This window comes from Onychostruthus taczanowskii, unplaced genomic scaffold (assembly GCF_017590055.1).
Source record: "Onychostruthus taczanowskii isolate IOZ18803 unplaced genomic scaffold, ASM1759005v1 scaffold6, whole genome shotgun sequence".
In the NCBI taxonomy this organism is placed as follows: domain Eukaryota; kingdom Metazoa; phylum Chordata; class Aves; order Passeriformes; family Passeridae; genus Onychostruthus; species Onychostruthus taczanowskii.
Genome location: NW_024503679.1, coordinates 5,786,348 through 5,809,202, shown reverse-complemented (window position 1 = coordinate 5,809,202; position 22,855 = coordinate 5,786,348). Strand labels below are relative to the sequence as shown.

General features: G+C 40.6%; 2 protein-coding genes across 4 annotated transcripts in view; both read right to left on the bottom strand.

Annotated features, from left to right (window-relative positions):
• Positions 1-290: 290 nt before the first annotated feature.
• RSL24D1 (ribosomal L24 domain containing 1) lies at positions 291-5,184 on the bottom strand (the record flags this gene model as incomplete). Its single annotated transcript, XM_041418946.1, has 5 exons — positions 291-698; positions 1,985-2,070; positions 2,538-2,601; positions 3,391-3,463; positions 5,035-5,184. Coding segments are annotated over 5 exons (447 nt in total), but the record flags the coding sequence as incomplete, so codon positions are not given.
• A 5,608-nt stretch (positions 5,185-10,792) lies between these two features.
• The window catches only part of RAB27A (RAB27A, member RAS oncogene family), a 28,753-nt gene continuing 16,690 nt past the window's right edge, over positions 10,793-22,855 (bottom strand). For all 3 annotated transcript variants that reach the window (XM_041418918.1, XM_041418916.1, XM_041418917.1), the window contains 5 exons: positions 17,308-17,480; positions 15,668-15,753; positions 14,943-15,046; positions 14,147-14,270; positions 10,793-13,147 (listed from right to left, as the gene is read on the bottom strand). In XM_041418918.1, the coding sequence (XP_041274852.1) occupies positions 12,949-13,147; positions 14,147-14,270; positions 14,943-15,046; positions 15,668-15,753; positions 17,308-17,460 (666 nt within the window). In that variant the 5' untranslated portion in view covers positions 17,461-17,480 and the 3' untranslated portion in view covers positions 10,793-12,948. The remainder of the gene's footprint in view (positions 13,148-14,146; positions 14,271-14,942; positions 15,047-15,667; positions 15,754-17,307; positions 17,481-22,855) is intronic.

The window sequence follows — 22,855 nt, the reverse complement described above, 5'->3', positions numbered from 1 at the left end:
CAGGCTAGGTGATATCACCAATACTATTTTCCAAACCTAAGTCCTGCATCAGCGTTAGCTTTGCCAGGTGTCAACTGCAATGGAATCCTGGCTGGCTGACGTAAAAAGGAGATAAAACAAACACTATATTCTTCAAATTGAAACATTTTCCCCAGGACAAGAATGAAAATAAGTCTGGACCACAATGGACTGATGAAAATTAATACATCCTCCCCCACACTGTAATCATTAAAATAGATTTTTATCTGCTTTTACCACTACGGAAAAACAACAGACAAAGTAAAAAAAGCTCAGGGCCAGCATCTTTTATTATTTAATTATTTGCATGAACGTGGAAAAGTTACCCAGGAAAAGTCTAACTTTCCGAGGAGCACATGGTATCTCAAACAATAAAGCCTCATTCTCCATCTTTGCTGACAAGGTCTTCTCAAATTGCACAATTTTAAGTACTGCCCAAACTAGCATCCATCCTGTTATTTTACATTAAAAAAAATTCAAATTGTAAATGGTCTATTCATTAAAATGTACTTTTCTTCAACTGCAAGCACAATTCTAAATGATGTCAGGTGAGGCAGTAAGGAATTGTTAACTGCTGAAGAGACGTAAAAAGCAAATAAAAGCACTTTAAGAGTCTTCTTCCATAGGCACATCCTCTTGTAGTTTCTGCACCATTTTGTCCTCCAGCTGTTTTGGTGTACCTTCAAAAAGAACAAATCAAATTCAACATGTTTCTCTAAACCCAAATAACTGTTTTTCTTTGAACACTATATATGTCTAGTCCAGGTGAAACAGCCTAAATATATTGCTTGTAGAGTTGTTTATGAGCAAATCTATCAAGCTCAAAGATATTTACTGCTAACCTCCACCACCTCTTAAACTTGTTTTAGCAGAAAAGCTGATGCTGTTTTTATGCAAAATCTAAAATGCAGTCAAACCTGTGTTTTCATCTGCTATGACAAACTGATACAGCTGCCAATACCTGCTTGTAAAGGACTACAAAAATTCATTACTTACTACAGATCAATGGCCTTCTCCCACTAGTTTTCAAATGAACATTTAAAGCCCTCCTGAGTACTGTGTTGGACAGCAAGAATGCTAACTCTCAATAAGATGACCAAAAAAGAAAAACAAGGAAAAAGGAAAATCCAAGACTTAAATTTTATTCTGCTCTCTGCCTAGTCAGAATTGCAGAATACCAAGAAGGCAGCTGGTGGACCACACAGTGCTGTGCATTATTTATTTAATAAAAGCAAAGACAAACACAGAAATAATCACTTTAATTTATAATTGTGAATCCAGATCTTTTTCCTTTCCTCAAAAAAAAAAAAAAGAGGGGGGCAGGGGGACATGACAGATTAAACCAAAGTGTAAACATACCCTGACATAAATCCAAAGTTCTAAACTATAGAACAGACTTCTAATTAATATCTCATAATGAAGAAACAAAGTCACTGTTGTTTTTTATGAAACAGGAGGTAACGGAAATGTTTTTAACTTGTCTTCATTAGTCTACTTCATTAAGTGTATTTTTCAAAGTAAATAATGTATTTAAAATGTGACTTCACTGAAGGATCAGTATTTTCATGTAAGTTCTATACAACTGACTGACAAATTCAAGCAGCAAAGTTGAACTACAGTATTTTATATCATTCAGTGGTAGAGTCTGTTGAGTTCAACTAACCAGTTCAAAGGGAAGACTTAAGATAAATGCATCAGATAACAAACATGCAGTTCATGCAGCACCAGGTATTGAGTGCAATTTAAAACACTCAAGATAAGGAAGAGAAAGGATGAATGCAGGACTAGATAAATAAAAAGGTATATTTGATTCAGAACTAAGACACTACTTACATTTACTGGCAAGAACTATTCTCCATATTCAACAGACCAATTAATTGTAAGACAAATGTACAAGATTACTGATCTGTAAAATGAGTCACTCATCCTAAAACTGTGTAGACAAACCAGTAAATCAAGTTCTTACCTGCATGGGGAGCACGAAGAAGGTGGATATTCTGTTTGACTTCTTTGATGTCTTCTGCCTCCTGCAACTCTTTGCTCTTCTTTAATCTGGGAAAGGGGAAAATTAGATTTAATTTCCTTCAAAGAGGAGATACAGGCTTTCATTTTAATGCATAGTATCTCTTGCTAAAGGTATGTACAGGCTGTAGATAACTATGATTATGAGGAAATAAAGGTAAAAAGTATTTGAAAACCAATTCAAGATACTCAATTCAACACTGGATACAAAGCCACAAAAATGCAGCGCTGTACCAACTCCTATCAGAATTTTGTTTAAATTTCAGACTCTGGATACAAACAAGTACATTACAGCTATTATCCTGGAGTGTCCAAAAGCTACATTTCCTTGGACAGCCAATAACACAGGGTAGAGCCCACCCAGTGTATTTTACCCCATCACTTGGATGACTGTTTATATACAAAGCAAGTAACTCTTTAAAACTGGATCATCCCATTTCTGGAAAGGTTGTCTAACACACACATGCAAGGGTTCCCATTACACAGATAATTCTCACCTGTTCATAATAAATCTGGCTTGGCGTTTTTGCTTTATTTCCTCCACTCTCTTCATTGCATCCACTGAAATAAAGCAGAAGTTGTTTTAAACGTGCTTAAATCCCTGCAGCAGAAAATCCATGCTATTTGGTAAAGCAGCTCTTACCAGTACTTCCATAACCTAAGTATCAGAGGCAACTCTTGCACTATGTATTCCTTCTCCAAAGAGCAGGATAAAGGAATGTTCTGTGTAGCAACTCTGATTTTAAAACTTATTTATGCTTCCACTTTTGTGCCTACACATAATTTCTATAGTTATCCATCACTGCAAAAGATTGTACTTGAAAAAAGATGCAAGTTACCACCTTCTCCTTTGTGGCATTCATTCATATGAATATAAGCAGTTCTCCTATTTTATGGCAATTGTTCCTATGAAGCAAACTGAAGTGGCACGAGCACAAACACAAAAACAACTGCACCATGTAAAAGGCTTACATTGGGAGCCTCTTAAAAAGCTGGAAAACCACTAAGGGGTTTTGAAGACAATAATTCAAAATAAAGGACTTCTGGTCCTCATTTTCAAACCAACTTCTGGCCATTGGGAGCCTCTTAAAAAGCTGGAAAACTACTAAGAGGTTTTGAAGACAATAATTCAAAATAAAGGACTTCTGGCAAAAAAATTTCTGGCAAAAAAAAACATCAAGTGAAACTCCACACCTGCTTACAACTCAAACCTCCTCTACAGGTTTGGTCATGATTTCAGTAATTTCAAACACAATCACTACAAGCTGTCAATACTCTAAAAATTCTTTTGAAAACACATTCATGATAAGTAAAGAATTAATTTTTTTGGTTTTTCCTATAATGACTCACCAGTCTTGTTCCACAACTCTCTCTGGTATTTCACTGGTTCGTTCCTACGTTTTTCAAATTCAAATGAATTATCCTGTATCAAGAAAAAGTAAATACAGATTTTTGCAGAACCTTTTTTAGATCAATACATTCTTACTGTAGCAGTCACTCACATAACTGAATATTTTATGGGATTCTTTTCCCCCGCTTTCAGAAGCTCAGAAGTTCCTAGACTTGAACAATCATTAGAGAGAAATATGAGAAGGAAATTGAGTCGAGTGTCTGACCTCAAAGTGTCAGGAGCCACGGTGATTTGTATGAAGAGAACTATTTACCACAACATCACCCTCAGCTATTTTCTATTTAGCAAGACAAAGGGAACACAGAAAACCCACGTGGAATAGGAAGTACTGAGCAGATTAGACAGGTGGAAGGCAAAATTGAAAACCTATAGATTTGAAAGTATTTATTGCAGGAGAAATAAGCTTTACTCAACAGCTTGTAATTTTGAAGTGGTTTAAAAAAAATACCCCAACCACAATTTCATTTTAAGAATACTGAAACAGTCTAATTTGAAATTGTGAAATATTTCAGTCGATACCTCTGGCACTTGGGACAGTTGCCATCCCCCTAACCATGTCCCTTCGTTCCCCTGAGCTGAAGAGGAAAAAAACACTTTCCTGATTTTTTTTTTTGCCAGGCACACTTAGCTATATCAGTTTTATCTGAGGACTTCTCCCTGCCCAAAGGTTGTTTTTTGTTGTGGTAAAGCTGAGTTACACAGCACTAAGTTCATATATTGGCTTGATTCTTAAAATACATTATCTCAGAATTGGAACATATTGTCATCTATTTGGACATGTATAAAGTAATTTTAAATTCAGTTATTTTCAAAAAGGTAATTCAACATAGCCAGAAACAACTAAAAAGCAAGAAACAAAATTACTGAATATGCTAATTAACCATGGCTTTTCAGAGCCACATTAAAAAACAAAACCACATTCCTTCCCTTGAAAGATCCACAAAAGGCAGGAAATCACTGTATCAAAATGCTTACTAAATTTTTAATATTCTGTAAACAAATAGGCAATTAAGTCACAATAATTCTTGAATTATTTAAGGACTGTCCCACCAAATATGAATGTTTCATACTTTTACCACTGAAGCAACTTTGTTTTGAAATTGCATTTGAGGTCTCATGTTGTTTTTCAAACATTCCTATCTATGCAAAGACTTTTCCTACACACTGTAAGCTTTAGAGAGACTTTACAGGTAAATATTTTAAGGGTCTACATAGAGAGACTTCCTCAGGTACCTGGTCACTCAGATTATTTGTGCAGAAACACAACTACCAATTGTATAGATACAGAGTGTAGAGGATTTATCAGTGGGAAAAAATGCCTTGGACTTGGGAGCCACCACGTGTTCCCAGAGCAGACACCTGACACACTGGCTTCCATCCCAAAGCTGGAAGATCCAGGTTTTAATCAAGCTGAATGAACAGCTCACTCTCAAGAAACTCTCACAGTCTCTTCCAGAACCCCTCTTCTCCCCAGCTCATTTCATTAAATGACAATGCTTTAAGGCACCCAGCCCAGCCTGTGTGCCACAGCAAGAGCCATTTTAGTGTGCTAATGTGAAGTGGGAACCAGTTCAGCTTCTTACCACTGTCAGTTCTTTGCCAGCTGCTTTACGGAATGCTTTAGTCCATCTCATCTTTCTGGGATTTCGCTTCTTTTTGAAGTTTCTGTGGCATTTTGATTTGCAGAATCGAAATATCTTAAAGAAGGGGATGATAAAGAAGAAAAATCTTAGTCAAATCATGTTATTCAGGCCCCACTGCAAGTGTGATATCAAACACTGAGGTTACTCTAACAATATTGCTAATGAGAAATTACATTCAGCTTCCAAGTGCCAGTATTTTTACAGAAAATACAGCTATTAACAAAAATAATTTCCAGGACTAATTTTTTTTTTCATTATAATGTCATTTTCACAGCTGCCAGGGTTAAGCACAAGTACTTAAAATTAAGCTGATTATACATAAAATACACCTGAGTTTTGAGAATTATCATCTGCAAAAATAACCATAAAACCAAACCTGTAGTATGAATAAACAATTTTCTACAGCTGCCAGCACTTCTTAGACACAGTACCACCCTGAGAACAACAAAAAATCCTCACACCTCTCATACTGAATGCAACACACACAAAAACATCTATTTCTGGGATGCAGCCTTAAGCCCCAAGGATTACCCTGCAGGAGTCCTAAGCACATCAGTTAAGTCCTGGACTGAAATTACTGAAAGCTGTTAAAGCATATCACAAAACAATTTAATTGGCCTTTTTCTTTTTTCCTTATTTTTCTACATATTCTATGGAATACTAGACTCTTCACTTAAAAACGGCCAGAATTATATGCCATTCATGAGGTTTTGAAAACTCTATTTTTCACAGCCATATCCTCCTTCCTATCTAATAGTCAATTCTAAAAAGAATTAATAGAAAATATGAAACTTTTAATTACGGCAATCATTTCAAATCCTCTTTTTTTTTTTTTTAACTCTTCTACCACATTTTTTCACCTCAACTCAGGCACACCTGCCGTGGTGTTTTGCCTTTTCACAGATCATCTGTTCACAAGTGATGCTTTTAAGAACACCCCTGGTGGCCGCGGTGCGCACACGGCCTTGTTGGTGCGCTCCCAGCCCGAGCCAGGGCACACACAGCCGTGTCAGGGCATAAACAGCCCATGTCAGGGCGCACACAGCCGTGTCAGGGCACTCCCGGCCCGTGTCAGGGCACTCCCGGCCCGTGCCAGGGCACACACAGCCCGTGCCAGGGCGCACACAGCCCTGTCAGGGCGCACACAGCCCGAGCCAGGGCGCACACAGCCGTGTCAGGGCGCACACAGCCCGTGCCAGGGCGCACACAGCCGTGTCAGGGCACACACAGCCCGTGTCACGGCGCACACAGCCCGTGTCAGGGCACACACAGCCCGTGTCAAGGCGCTCCCAGCCCGTGTCAAGGCGCACACAGCCGTGTCAAGGCGCACACAGCCGTGTCAAGGCGCACACAGCCGTGTCAAGGCGCACACAGCCGTGTCAAGGCGCACACAGCCGTGTCAAGGCGCACACAGCCGTGTCAAGGCGCACACAGCCGTGTCAAGGCGCACACAGCCGTGTCAAGGCGCACACAGCCGTGTCAAGGCGCACACAGCCGTGTCAAGGCGCACACAGCCGTGTCAAGGCGCACACAGCCGTGTCAAGGCGCACACAGCCGTGTCAAGGCGCACACAGCCGTGTCAAGGCGCACACAGCCGTGTCAAGGCGCACACAGCCGTGTCAAGGCGCACACAGCCGTGTCAAGGCGCACACAGCCGTGTCAAGGCGCACACAGCCGTGTCAGGGCACACACAGCCCGTGTCACGGCGCACACAGCCCGTGTCAGGGCACACCCAGCCCGTGTCAAGGCGCTCCCAGCCCGGGTCAAGGCGCTCCCAGCCCGTGTCAGGGCGCTCCACCGCGGCCCCCGGCGCTGTGACTGACGCTAGCGGCCCAGCCCGCCCGCGATCCGTTCTGATGCCCGGGCCCGGCATCACTGCTTCGCCGCCCGCTGGGGGCTCCGACGCCCCGCAGCAACACAGGGAGCGCGGCAGAGGCTGTGAGCGATACACAGCGTGGTGTGTACAGAGCTGTCAGGCCGGTGCAGAGCCCGGAGTGCCGCGGCCGGGGGGACACACCGGATCCCGCGGCCACGGCTCCTCCCGCACTGCCCGGAGCCGAACCTGCTGCCACCTGGAGCCAAAGTCTGAAAATTAAAGGGGGAGCATTCTGTGGAGCTCTGCGAAGTGTATGATTTCTTACTAAAAACTGAAATAATTCACCACTCTTGCCGACGGCCACAGCACCTGCCAAATTACGGCATCGCTCCAGATGCTAATATTTAAATATCAGTAAGACATGAATTTCGCAGATTCACAGAACAGTCAGAGTTGGAACGGACCCACAGACAACGAGGATTTCTGACCCCAGCTCTTAAGCAAATGGCCCGTACAGGGACCGAACCCACAAGCTCAGCGTTCTCAGCACCGTGCTCGGACCAGCTGCGCTCATCTCGGGCTCCCGCCCGCCCACACGCGCGGGCGGTGCGTGCGTACCCGGGCAGGGCGCGGTGCCGACCGCCAGCAGCGGCCCCGGCCCGGCACAGGGGCTCCGGCGGCTCCCGCTGCGCTGCCGCAGCGCACCCTGCCGGCCCCGCCGCCGGCCACACGGGCACGAGGCCCTGGCTCCTGTTTACAAAGGGAAAATTGTGTTCCAAGGGCGAGAGATTAACGAATCGATACGGACACAAGGATAGACAGAGTAACCCAAGGGAAAGAAAGGCAGTTAGACATAGATTTTTAAGTCTACAGTTGATTTACTGTAAAATTCAGGCACCTGTTACTCCTTCTGTTCCCTCTCCTAGAGTTTCCTGTTTATTGTGAAAGAACCTAAATACTAGGCCCTGTACCATCCAAATTGTTTGGAATTGGAAGTCTTCTCTTTATTCTTCAATTGTAGGATGCTGTCCCAGCTCTGAGACTGAAATACTCCTTGCCACAAAAGCCTTTACCACCACAATTCCTGCCTCTCCATTTAAAAGAAACTGACACCCTGCTTATCTGGTGAAAAATCCATGTGTTGAATTGCATGTGCTTCTAAAGCAGTTTTTGCTTTCTGGTTTCTAGAACAAAAGAAAGGCAGCTTGGCGCTGTATTAAGAAACGTGTTGAATTGCATGTGCTTCTAAAGCAGTTTTTGCTTTCTGGTTTCTAGAACAACAAAAGAAAGGCATTCAGCTTGGCGCTGTATTAAGAAATACCAGAGGAATAACGAAAACGCGCTTTCTGGCAGGGGAGTGGCGTTTTCAGCACGGAGGCTGTCTCCAGCCCTGCCCTGGACGAGAGCAGCCCTGAGCCCGGCTGCTGCAGGGCAGCGGGGCCGCAGCACAGGAGTGGCCCGGCTGCTGCTCTCACACCGCAGCGAGCGAGGGCTGGGACAGAGGATGGCAAGCTGGGCAAGGAGAGGAAACTTCTCTGTGTGAAGACACACACACAGTCCAGTTTTATCAGGGAAGCTATTTTACAGCTGCAGGAAAAACAAATAGTAAACAAGTTTGCTTAGGTCCTGGCTGTTCTCCTTTTTCAGTTTGATTACTTCGAGTTTCCTGCCTTGTGCCATTCTTTTCCCCATGGGCTGTATTTATTTTCCTGGCAGAGCACTGTGTTGTGAAGCATTTGGTGGCTTCTACAGTTTAAACACTTTGAATTACAGACTGTCACCAATACATCCAGCAGACAGGATGTGAGTGCACAGTGATAGTATAAGCATTTACCATTAAATTATCACTCCCAGCTCTTTTTTTCACATCAAAGCACTAATCTCCTATACAAGCCATTATGCTGTAGATTTGAAGTGCTTCTTCTTGACTAAAATGCAATATAGGTTGAAGGTTGCTGGTGACAGAATCCAGATTAATTATAGAAAACCAATATGTACTTCTACTCTATTAATAGTTATTCACAGACAGAATTAGGTATCCAGGTGAAAAACAGTCTCACTGGAAGAAGTGATTTTGCAGCAAACCAAGTGGCTCATTTGTTTTTGACAAGATTTCTACAGCAAGAACTGTTTCACCAAACATCTCAACTCACTATCTTAAACTCCTAGCAAAGCTCTGATCTGCAAATATTTACATACTCGCACAAGTTTCCTAACAGAAGTAAAAGAACCGTCATACCGTCATGCGAAAGAATAAACAACTGTCAGGCAAATGCACTTATAGGATCAGGTTCAGAGACATATGATCATGTTGGGTAGAAGACTTCTAGGGCTCATCTTCAGCAAAGCCCAGCTCAAAGCAGAACAAATTAATACCAGGCTCAAGGCCACATCCAGTTTAGTTTTTAGTGTCTTCAAGGACAAAGACTCCATAACCGTCCTGAGCGCCTGTTCCAATTTCTGACCACTTTTGTGGTGGCAATCTTTTCCTACTATTTAATCTTAATTTTCTAGAAAACATTTCTCTCTTGCCTCTTTCCTACCCCTGTGCCCTCTGAGATGGGTCTGGCTCCACCCATTAGAGTTCAAGACATCAGAAAAGCCTCCCTTAGCTTAAATCTAAGCAAACTCTGTTCTGTCTCTTCCTACCCCTTGTGCTCCAGCCCTCTGATCTTAGTGGCATCTGCTGGACTCACTCCAATGTGTCAATGTCTTTCTGAGGTGTCCAAAACAGGGCACAGAACTCCAGTCGATCTTACAATTACTGAAGATAAGGAAGGACTGACTTTCCCAACCTGCCACCTTCATTTTACCAGTGCAGCCGTGGGTACAGCTGGCCTTCTCTGCCACAGCAGCACACTTTTGTGTTTTGGTCAGCCTGGAAAAGGATGCTCATCTCCTTGTCTGAAAAATGTTTTTTCAGCTGGCACTACTGCATAGGGTTATTGCAGCCCAGGGGGAATACCCAGTGACACTTGACATTTCCCCTTTTTAAAATGAATGAGGTTTAGTTCAGCTCATTCTCTTGCCTCTCAAGGAACCTCTAAATGGCAGCAAAGTCCTCCAGCACATTATAACCTACCTGGTAATAGAGACTGCTCTTGATGGAAGCAGTTACTCTAAAAAATCAGGCTCCTTACCTTTGCAGAAGCAATAAAGTTGACAAAATGTATTGCTTGGTTCCCTTTGCTCTGAACACGCGACACGCTCAGATGAGCGGCATTCTGAATGTCTTATGAACACAGAACTGATGTCTCCATTGTCCCTCTGGGTTTAGGCTCCTCCTGGTATCACCCAGCATTCACCAGGCTCCTGTCTGACTGGTTTGGTCAGTGCAAGAGAGGGTCACCAAGCACCTCAACCACAGCACAGACCTTGGACACATCTGAACAGAGTCCTCACAACACACAGGGACAGTGCAGGACACAGGCTGACATTGAACTAAGACAACAGGAAACGTTACAATTCAGTTCAACAGTGCTGGCAAAGTTCATATCAGGAATGTTTAACTATTTTATATTATTATAAGAAATTCTGGGACAATCCACCTTAATGGAAACACTTTCCAAACTTGGTTCAATTACAGATCAATGTCTCCATCTGACACTGAAAGGAAACAACTTTTCTTGAAATAGCAGTTTCACATCACCTAAGAATTATTGTTTCTTAAAGCCAGTACTAATCTAGTAAGAGCAGTGTAATTTACTGTCAAGAAACATTTACCGTGATTTCTCATGAGAGTTTAAAAGGGAACAAAAGTTTTGTCACACAATAATTCAAACAGATAAATCTTATGGCACATTTCAAAGGCTGACATCAAGGCAGTTTTATGAAGATCCTCTTTGTAAATAGTTACAAATAATAGGCATGACACAAATATGACAGTTTCAGTATTTAATATTTAATATCCAATTTAAACATAAGTATTCAAAAGGAAATATTTTTACACTATTTCAGTAGTCACTTAGCTCAATAGCTGGTTGCAGTAATCCTTAAAGTTTTCAGGAACTGGATGGAGCTATAAGCACAAAAACTCCCATTTTAAGTTAATGCATGACAAAGTTCCACTGCAACCCTCTGAAAACCAAAGAGTTACATTAAAAGAAATTCAGACACTGAAGTACATTGAAATGTATTGTGTCTTACACTAGAGTTTCTTACTCTACTGGTCAGAAACATGATGGTAACTTCAAAAGGCACTCTGAATTAAACTACAGTAATTCCGGTCTACAAGCATTTTAGAAGTGGAGTAGAAAAAACCAAAACCCTATACTCATATAAATTTCTTTTACCTCTGTCCTAGCCCCAGAGCAGTCAAATTATATTGCACTTTTAAAATATTCTGTGTAGGCTGTGGTAAAAATCTAATATTTACACATTGTGTTTGTTAAAGAACAATGCATTACTGTGTAAAATATTTTAAGAACCAAGTTTAAACACTTATTCTTGTATTAATTAGTATGACCAGAAGCTACATCAAATATTTTTTTTCCTTAGATCCTACTCTAGAAACATTTTTGGTCCTTCCTTCAAAAATTTTGTTATGCTGCAACTCATGTTCATAACTGGTATCAATACTTGCCTGAAATTAGAGTAGCTAGAATATTTAAATAAATAAATACATAATTTTTAAAGAAGCAATAGCTTTGGAGTGCTGTAAACAAGCTGCTCTGGAAGGTCTGTAACAAGACTCAATTTGGCATGTTATGATTTTAATTGGCAATACCTTACAATTATACAACCTCTGCCAGGGTAGAAAACAGTTTGGTAGGCACATCTTATAAATCAATCTGGGCAAAAGCCCAAAAAATACTGATTGTTTCCTAGGTCATATGAATAAATAAAAATGGTTAGAGTAACATGATCCACTGAAACCAAAAATTACATTTATGTCATCCATAGTTGGGGGGAGAGAAAAGTAACTATATTCTTTTTTAAAATACAATCTAAAGGAAATTAACAAACCATAATTTCTATATGATAACCAAGATGTTCAGGACACAAAGGTTGGCAGGATAAAATGAGCATTATAAATTCAGAAATACTGATCTACAGGACTAGTATCTTAGCTGCATCTCTCCAGAAGACAATAATCATTCATTTCTCAATTCCAAATTTGAAGAAACATTCTCAGTCAGTGTTTGGTAAAACAGATTCAGTGCAAAGCACCAACTCTGGTGAAATTTTCCTGACATCTAGGTTGCCCTACATTCCTGTTAAAACAAGAGTAGCAATATGAAAGAAACATAACAGATGCACAGTTATGCCATTTACTTATAAATTTACATACATGCATGTTCTAGAAATTCAAATGATGTCAGGAGGTCTCATAGGCTGCATTGGATGTATTTCTTATAGTATAGTTGTAGTTTACATGTTCAATTACATGACATGCCCCAAGTGCTCTGTGTGCACACCCCTGTGCTTCTCTGGAGCTTTTTATTCTGTACTGAAGTGCTTCCCTTTGGTTTTCATCACTGAAAACTGATGGATTAGGAGAGCAAGGAAAAACTACTCTCAGGCTTCTGTGGAAAACACAGGATGTGCTCTTTACGATTGTTATTAATTGGTGAAATGATTAAATGTTTCTGTTTAAAACCAAGAAGCAAGTTGGTTATCTTGCTGTTAGGAGACACCAAGAGCTGTCACAATATCTAATCTTAATGCCTACTCTGTGTAGTTAGTGGAGACTGCCAAGGGCAACTTGCAAACCCTTCAACTCAGAAGTCTACCCTTTCTGGCTGCCCAGAGAGACATGTTTCTGAATTTGGTAATGAAAATTCCTTTCTTCCCCTTTCCTCCCAAGCAGAGAATTAGAGGAACATCCAGTGCTGAACCAAATTAAACCTCTGTGCCACAACTAATAAACTGCATATAAACAAGTGGAGATCAAGGTTGTTTGAGAGAAAGCAAATAAAAATTCGTATCGATAATTAATATAGCTCATTAAATAACTACACAAAGCGATTTGTCCCAAAGTTAAACAGGTAAGCTGCAACTGTACTGTATCATACACATTAAAGTTATTTGTAACTGGGCTAACAGCCACATCTGCCTTTTTCTTGCTCCTCATTCAGTTGTTCTGTAGAGCTGTGCCCATTGGAGCGCACCACCCCTTCAGGGATCCAGGATTTATCCACACATCGTTCCATGCGCTTCATAATGAGGTCAAGCAGAGTTTCAATGGCTTTGCTTACATTATTCCCATTTGCTGCACTGGTTTCAAAATATGGGATTCTGCAGGAGACAAAAAATAAAACCTTACATCATACAGTTGTCATTCACAGAACAAAAAAAAAAATACAGTATTACTGCCACGTACTTAGAACTCACACTAAGACTGTCACTGCTACTCCATAGCAGAGACACACCAAGTGCTCAGTGGTATGAAATGCAAAAGAAATTAATGAAATGGCTTACTGAAGGTAGGACACAGCAGAAGACCTGCAGAACAAGGCAGCTTGCACTGAGGAGCCAGTGTTCCCACTATTGCCTGTCCTGTGGGCTTTACTTTGGAGCAGTTCTACTCTATCCCTCCAGACAAAGGTGGATTAGTGGTTGGAGCACATCATTTAACTTAGCTTTCATTTGAGAAGAAGTCCAGTTCATGTGCTAGAAAATTGCTCCACTATATGAATTAAAACACAACAAAGGCATCAGACTATTTCTTTCAGAAATGTGTTTCTGATTCTCAGTGCAATGCAAAGGTAATCCAAAGATAAGCCCCATGAAAGAGTTAAGGCAGTATAAAAGTAGAAATTAATATCTGATAGGAACAAAGATTTCACATACTTCCTTCAGAGCCACATGACCCGTGCCTGGCAGGCAGAGGAAGGGCAAGGCTACCCTGTCTTCCTACTGGTCTGACTCAGTTTTCAGACTCTCTGGGAGCCTGTGAGAGTGCAGATACCTCAACATAGGTAAGAGCAAAGAAGGGACCCCATTATTCACCTGCCTCTCTAAATTCTCTCTTTTCCAGAATGTTCGTGAAAATTTACACTGTTTACTGCCAAGCAAAGAAGATTATATCCAGTGTAAAATTACTGCAATACTAAGTACTTATTTTTAAGCAATGAAGAAAATATTAATCTCAGACAGAAAAAAAGATATCATACCAGGCAGTTAAGCATTCCAAAATGCTTATTCGCACAATACCCTTTCAGTATACAGAAAAAAGCATTACAGAAAATCTCATTCTGCTCTAATCACAGCAATAATTGGAAGACAGTTACTTACCCATATTTTTCTGCAAGTTCCTTAGCATCTTCTTCCTTCACCATCCTTTGGTCCTCCAGGTCACTCTTGTTTCCACATAACACAATGTCTGGGTTTTCACAATACGCGTGCATTTGTAGCTGACCTGGCAGCACCAACATGAAGAGTCACTGTCACACACACTCCCTAGGAACACTGCCACACACCAGGCTGGCTCGCAGCACTTCTCCACTGGCACTGAGGAGCCAGAGGACATGTGGACTTCCACTGTCACATACCCAGTGAAAAACCCAGGGAAACAGAAGCCTGGCAGAGTTAGCACAGAAACTTGTGCATTTGCAGCTGAAGGAGTTACACTCACTAAGCATCTATCATGAGCCAAGAAAGGATCTGCTTCCCTCTCCAGATGGATGATGCAGTTTGGGAACTCCTTTGCCTGGATATACCGGCCAAGTAACATTTGCCTTCCATTTGTTTTGCTGACAAAGCTTCAGGTGAGCCAAAATACTTTTGCACAGGCTTCCCACACACTTAAATTACTGAACAGCACCAGAGCCAGGGATAGGATATTGTCTCAGCTTTCTTTTATATAGGCTAAAATCCAAGTTCAGTAGGCAAAGCTGAATTTCAGGTGAACTCTAGAAGCCATCACTAGCAGCTATTACAATTATAATAAAACACATTATTTTACTGAGAAAGCCATAAAAACTAGTATTTTAAGTTCTAATTCTCAGTAAGACTTCATATTTACAAACATAACCCCCACACCCCATTCCACCCATGCAAAGAAAGAAATTTAAAAAAAAAAAAGCCATACTTATCCAGTTCCTGACATTCAGAAAGCTTTGCTCATTTGTCAGATCAAAGAGCAGAAGAAATCCCATGGCATCTCTGAAGAAAGCAGTAGTCAAGCTACGAAACCTAGACCAGCAAAGCAAAATTAATTTGCTCATCTGAAAGTTACTTTGAAAACACAATTGCTTACAATCATAGAAGAACTGAGGTAACTTAAGACTGAATGAACCAGAAGGAAATATTCATAATTGTTTTGCTGAGGCAGGGACTGTGTAAGAAAAATTGCTAACATTACTGTGGCCTAATCAAGGCCTAAGGCATCAAGGAGACTTGAGTGTGAGAGCTTTAAACAGTCTTCTACTATAAAGCATGCCTTGATCAAGATTCAAAAATTAAAACAATAATGAAATTCTAACTTTGAACAAAAATTTATCCCCTATACACATCAGTCCTTGAATTTAAGATTAACAACCACAAGAATGCTAGTCTTTTGATAGGCCAATGGAAAAGAATCCTTTGAGATGCTTTTGCCCGACTTTCCCAAGACATCAACATATTTACAGAAACTTAAAAGAACTTAAAACTTTAAAAGTGTCTATATATGCTGGCTATGAAAACAAAGACTAAAAAACAAGAATTACAGTTTTGTGTTCTACAGTTGTAAATTACAGTTAGAATTTCATGGGTACTCATAGGAAGCTTTCCATTGCCTTTACAGTAAGTTCCCGTTGCAATCTTGGGCCATACCTTTCCTGCCCTGCAGTGTCCCAGAGCTGAAGATGGATCCTCTGTCCTCTGCCACCAACACCATCTGGCCCATTGGGTCTATACACCTGGAAAAGGTAAATTTGCAAGACTGTTACCAGTCCAGCTGCTACAGAACACAAAAGAACTGACATTTAAAGTCATCAAATGCAGCAAAATTAGCACAGCTGATGCACAGATCCCAACTACAACTCAATCCTCTGCTTTGTAAGGCAAAAGTAGTATGAGATGCCTTTTAATATTGCATCCAATTAAATATTTTAAAATAAGGGTAAAAGGGAAACTGCAAAACCAGGGCCCAATAGACTAGGGACTCCAGACAGATATTTAGAGCCATGAGACAAGATTAATTTTTGTATTTTGATTTTCTGGGTTTTTTACTACCTTACATCATGTTCAAAATAAAACATAAGAAAGCAACAGTGCAATCTGGCAATGTATTTGTAGCAATAGCAGAACCTCATTAGCAAACAGGATATACACAAGAGATAATGACATCTGTACTTAGCTGCCAAAATGCTGCTGAAAAATTGCTGAGGGTAGATCTTATCAGATCACAGCTTATAAAGCAGAAATTGGATGATAAAAATAAAAGCTGAAGCATTTTCTCAGCATGAAAAAAATAAGGGCATCTATTAGTCTTGGAAGGATCAGATAAAAATAGATCAATTTCTTCTTTAGAATGCTTTGAGTTAAGTCATCTTCATTACCTTCAAATGTCATTGTATCTAAGCTTACAAGAGCTACAAGCAGATCTTTAGAATTCCACAAATTCAGCAAGTTCATGTATTATAAGATTCAGGCTCTGAAGCCTAAACCTTATCCTGAGTTATCAAATATGCTGATCAAGTAAACCACCATGTTTACAATCCCACAAAGGGGACAATGACTTATTCAAGAGACCAGTTTGGCATTTAACTAAGATATCTAGTCCTTGAACTACCGTGGTGCATGGTGTGCACCAAAAGCCAGTCTGCACAATGCCCATTACACTATCCAGATTTCTGGACACAGGAAGTCACCAGGCTACAATGAAAGACATTTAATACCTGTATGTAACAACAAAAACTTGTGCCAACTCCATTTCTCAGAGCAGTAAGGAGCAGCATCCAATTGGTTGTGGTATTCTAGTGCTCAGCTTCATATCAGAAGTACATTTGCTTGGTTTAATAACAATTCAGGGGTTGAAAAAAGCAACCTTATATTTCATATTTCGTCTCTGCTAATGACTGCTTAGGAAGCCAGATCAGTTGCATGTACCATTTCATGCACATGTTTAAAAACTGCACCTTTGTTCAGCAGCCATTTCAGTTCATACCCAGCAATAACATTTTAACTACAGTTCAGTCCTTCCTTGTGAAAAGAGTTCAACAGTAAAAGTGCTATTTCAGGTACTGTGTGCACAAGTCACAGGGTAGACACACTCATCAACATCTGCTGAGCAGAAAGGAGTGGTTTCTTAGAATCAGCTCTTTAACTTCTGGGGAAATGAGTCCGTACACAGCAATGACAAACCAGGTCAGATGAGGCCTTTCCTGTCACAAAATGAAGCACACAATAACACTGATTGCAGGCCTACACGCAGACAGACACCATTTTCAAGTAGCACGTTACAAACTCACCACTCGCTTTTCCCGAAAGTCAATGCCCACCGTTGTGATGAATTTGGAATTAAATTTGCCATCTGTGTATTGATAAAGAAGGCTGGTCTTTCCTACTCCAGAATCACCGAGCGCAAGGAATTTTATGAGGTAATCATAGTCCCCATCAGACATAGTGAGAATTCAGGCGGCACCTTAAAAAGCAAAGCAAAAAGGAACAGTTAGTCCAGAGCTCTGCCAGGACTTCTGACAAATGTTTAAAATACAAATCACTCCCTGAACTACAAAAGAGCAAGTGGTGGGGCCAGTTCTGTGCTCCTTTACACTGACTTCACTTTAAACTCTCAGTTACACAAATTACCAATATCAAATGCAGCTGTGACTGAAAAAGCACATCTTTAGTTTTATTACATTCCTTTTATTGGAAAGGGAAGACAACACAATTCTAACTTCTTCAGGCAAGGCTGAAAATCAAGGTCAAACTATTCAAGGTATCTGGAACAGAAACTTCAGAACTGTTTTTAATCCTCCTGGAAGGTGGCAAAAGCTACTTAATTGTACTAGCAATGCAATTCTGGTCTCATCCTCACTATGGCATTAGTAATATATGAAAAAAAAAAATTACTGGACTGTCCAACTATATATAAACAAAATTTAAAGTAATTTTCTATTAATAGCTATTTCTTAATCTTGAATAAGACTTTCTTTTTGTTGAGGTTTTTGTTTTGAGGAAGAATCTTCAGTTTTTAGAGTTTGTGTTGTGAAGCTAGCTAGCCATTCAAACAAAATCTTGATCTTGAATCGACATTAAACAAACACACACATTTTGTCCATGGCTCATTACACATTTAAGAAATTTCTCTCTTTTTTTTTCTGCCTTTTTAAAAATAACCATATTCTCTATAGTCTAATCTAAGTGCAGGAACAACTAAAATGTGTAACAAAAATCACTGGCAAATTCCATGTGTACTAGAAAAGCTGATGTAAGTACACTGGCACTTTCCTGTTGAGTAGCTACTGAGCCTCCCTCCCCCAAAACAAACAGTAGAGAGCTGCCTTGTGCTGTGTTCAAAGACATGAACATGAAAAGATAAGCCTAAAATAACCACTTTAAAAGCAACAGAAGCCTGGCGTAAAATTGCCTTTTATGAAGGACAGAAAAAATTCCAAAAATACCAAAAAAAATAGAAGATTATGAAACAAAATTTTGAAAGAGTAATATCTGCTGTTTTAACTGTACGTATTTTTGGAGATACTTGTAGCTTGAACTAGATAAAGATATTAATTTCAAGTCAAACACTGCAGTAGTTTGCATCAATGGAAAAACACCAATTAATTTCTTGAATATCAACTCACAGCTTGACGTCTGGGACAAACTGTGTCTCCAGCATGTGGGCGTCAATCACCACCATTCAGCTAAAACCGTAACCATCTTAAAAGCTTCACACCTTTATAATTGTCCCTTTCTTGGTTGCAAGTCAGAACTGTGTCTGGTTGATGTGGCCATAAGCAGCTTACTAAAAAGCAGACAGTGGTCAGATTTACCTCAGATATTCTCCACCTGAAGAGTTAGTGGAAAGCAGCTGACACTTTTTTTCCCTTTTTGGGAAGCACTAAAGTCTCCCTTTCCCAGCCAATGTATGTTTCACATTATGCTATCAATGCCAGTAACAGCTTGCAGGAAGGGGGTTTAGGTGACAGAGTTCACACTCACTACTACGCCATAGCCAGCTAATTCATATCCTACCTTTGTGTTTTAAGCAAAGTTTTGCAATAGAACAGAAGGCTGAAAGGGAGAGCCCTGCAGCAAAAGTGAGCTTTTTACATAAATGCACCACAACTGCAGGACTGCATCTGAAGGAGCAGCATATTCAAGTAAGCAAGTTGACCAGGTAGCCCAAATACTGACACGAGAACATTTTCAGAAGAAATTAAGAACCCTGATCCATTAGACACACTCACATGTATCAGCAAAAATAATTTGGGGGGGTTTGTTTAATTTATTAAGTCCTCTCCCCTGTTGGTGAAGAAAAAAAAGTAAAACCAGATCACCTACCCTAGGTAGGTCTATCAAAGTCTTTTCATTGAAATGTACCAGAAGAAAAGGAAAAGGATTTCAAAAAACAAAGATGGATTTTTCTAAAGACTGCATTTGATTTAGACTTCCACCTCACACATTTCCTTTGCCCTCACGTTCTCAAAGGGCTACGAGCTGCTCATCCTCTACTCAAGCACATGTTCTTTCAGTCACAAGGTCCCTAAATTAATTGTTGCTTTAAAAAACCTAGATGCAAATCTTAGGGCCAGTATATTACACAAAGACAAGCTTGCTTCGTGCTTTTTACTGTGCTGTGCCACCTGCACAGAGGTATTTGCCTTGTCCTGTTGGTTTTCTGTTGGGTGGCTATAGGTGTACAGAATATGCTTTTAATAACAAGTACCAATGACAGTGCAGCTGATAACTGCTGATTTACCATGCACCCTGTGCAATACCACACAGAGGAAGAAAGGGCACTGCAGCTGTGTCACAGAGCTGTAGGGAATTGTTACAGTTCAGCTGCACCTTCCACTGGACAGGGCTGTGTGAAAGCTCTGGCCAAAACAGAAAGGTCAAGATTAGGCTTTGGTGAAGTAAATACCCCCAAAAAGGTATTCCTAGTATCATACCTGATTTGTAAAGTGTCTGTCAGGACACACATGCCTCATCATTTGGCCCACTCAGTTCTCCCTGTGGTCAGTGCAAAATACAATTTCCAAAGGACTAACAGAGGGTGAGGAACCCTTCACAGGAAGGGTTCTAAAAATGCCTTCTAAAAGCTTTGCTTGAGAAGGAAATTTTCTCCTCTGGTTTTGAAATGCACACACCTCTCACTGCACCCCATAATGTCAATCTATTATTCAAATATCTCCAGGGAGTGGTTCTTGTGAAACCCTGCACAGTTAACCTATCCTCGGAGACATGTAAAGAGCTATTTTCATAGTAGTTTCAAGCCTTGTCCTCCTCCCTGTACAAATATTTAAAAAGTGATCTCCACCCTCCACTTCCGAGACCTGCAGTCCTAGTGTCCAGACACATTCAGTTTCACATAACAGAAATAAGAATATATTCACTGTAAAGTATATTCACAGCAAAAACTGCTGTGAAACTTTTAAAAATCATGGCCCTGTTACTAAAACCCATCCCATTTTTTCCTTCCAATTTTGCTTTTTTTTTTTTTAAATTAGGCTTTATGGCTTCACACTTTCCAGTCTTTCCTTCCACTTTTCCATACTTCATATATCAGGAGAGTAGGAGGTAGAAAAGGAAGATTCTGAAAACACTAATGATACAATTAGAATTCACCAGGTCACCAAAACAAAATCATTCCCAAATCTTGCTTCTAAGAGTAAGAACTCCTTGGTTAAAAAAAAAAAATCACAAATGGACACAGTTTTAAGCTCCACATCAAGCCCTCCACAGTTTTGCCTGTTGTAAATCCCTCCTGAAATCCCATTCAGCTCTGGCTTTGCACTTTGCCTGGTATGCAGAGGGATAAGAGCTATGAACAAGTGCTGGAAAGGCTCCACTGGCCTTTTTCGTGGCTGACAGGACCCCCACAGCCAGCATTTGCGCTGTGCCTGTACAGCTGCTGCTCTGCAGCCTCCACACACACACACACATCAGGCCTTATCAAGAAGGGATTCTCTCCAAATCAAGTGCTCCTCTTGTTCCCTGCATTTCCTAGTCTGAGGTACTTTCACATTAGACATCAGTGTTAATGGGTTCATCTTTTTGCCTCTGGGACACAGATATCACAGCATTATTGTGTGATAAAACATTCCAGACTATGGCAGATTTGCTCCTGTATAAATTAAGGAAATTGGCATGGCATGCAGGATTTCCCCTGCATTTTTGGCGTGCAGTATGGGAATAGGGGATATGCTTCCTGAACTGGCCTTACACAAAACATGCAACTCTTGTGCTGCTTCTGAGCTGATGGAAAGAAGGAAAAAGGAAGAATGCAAAAGAGATGAAGAACTCCTTGGTTAAGCCAAAAAAAAAAAAAAAAAAAACCAAAAAAAACCACCAAAAACAAACAACAAAAACAAAAGCATTGATCTGCAAATAAAAACATGTACACATACACACAGTAAAATTCAGGAAATCTGAACATGCCCCTAATCAGACAATCCTGAAGCACATCAGTTTAAAGTAAGGCATACCACTTACCCCAAACTCTGCAAAAGGAATAGTTAGGGCACACTGGAGATAGAACTTCCAGTAGGAGTACTTTGCCAGCACCACCTCTTCAGCACACAGCCAAGAGGCTTACGTGTCAGCTGTTTGCATCCACGTTGATGCGTGCTCAGAGATAAAGAGGTGTGCCCATGTCTGTGTCTAGGAGGGTGCTGCCTCACTGCATGGCTGGCAAGCAATTACACAGCTCACATGTCCCTTTTATTCCTAGAGGCAAACAGCATTTCAAAAGAGATTTGTGCAAGACCTACCTTGGAACAGATCTAAAGTTGCTGCAAAATCACCCACACACCTTTAAACAATTACATTGTTCCCAGCAGGGGTTTTCATTCAAAAATGCATTAATGATGGAGTATATGGATCACACCTGTTCAGTTATAGCTTTACATTCTTTACCTCTGGTTTGAGAATAGAGCAGTCTTTAATGTAAACTGCTTCCTTTCTGTTGAGGCTCCATGCTTGTGATTAGAGTTGACATGGACATTGGGGAAAAATTAAACCAAAATCCACCCCAGACAGAAAAAGAAGACACTACAGGTCTCTCAGTGGGCAGTAATGCATTTGTACAGATTTGCTTATTCTGCAAGTGCACATCAATTCATACAAAAAAATTTTTCACCAAGGCACTACACAAAATTAAACTTTGAGAGTGTTTTATGTGTCACTCCATCTGTTCCAACAGAAAAACTGAGAAGTGATGCAGAGTGCGGAGGAGTACATTCAGTAATCCTGTCACAGCAGCACTGCCACCACACTGCAGCGAGGCAATACTCACATTCCTGTTTGCGTGGGCAAGCACACTGCACGGCCTCACCCTGCTCTAAGGCTCCAGCAGCACCTGAGAGCTTGAAGAACTGGTCAATCACCAGCCAGCTCTGTCCAAACAAGGGACAGAGACTTAGATAATGCTCCTGCTTAGTCAGCACTTTGTTAGACGTGCTTTGTTAAAACCTGCCAGATCTGTACAAATGTAATGTAGCACATCATGACAACAATTGTTCATAAACTCAAGTACCTGCTGTGCTGGGGGAAGAGAACTGATGAATATGCACTTCACCAAAATGTTCTGAGCTGCACTATTGTTTTTTCTTAGGAAAATGTATCACCTGGCTTGCTTTAGCTTTGGTCAAAATGACACTTTCTATGACTTCTGGGGCTTTTCTGTAACAAACATGAAAAAAAAAAATACTCCTTGGTTACTTTCAATTGCTTTACCTCACATTTTACTGTCACAATGTTTTTAGTTTCAACTGTAGAGGAATTCCAAAGACTTGCAGGATCACTGTCTAAGGAGAGACTCTTTCTTGGAAAGATCTAATTAATTTTAAGGGT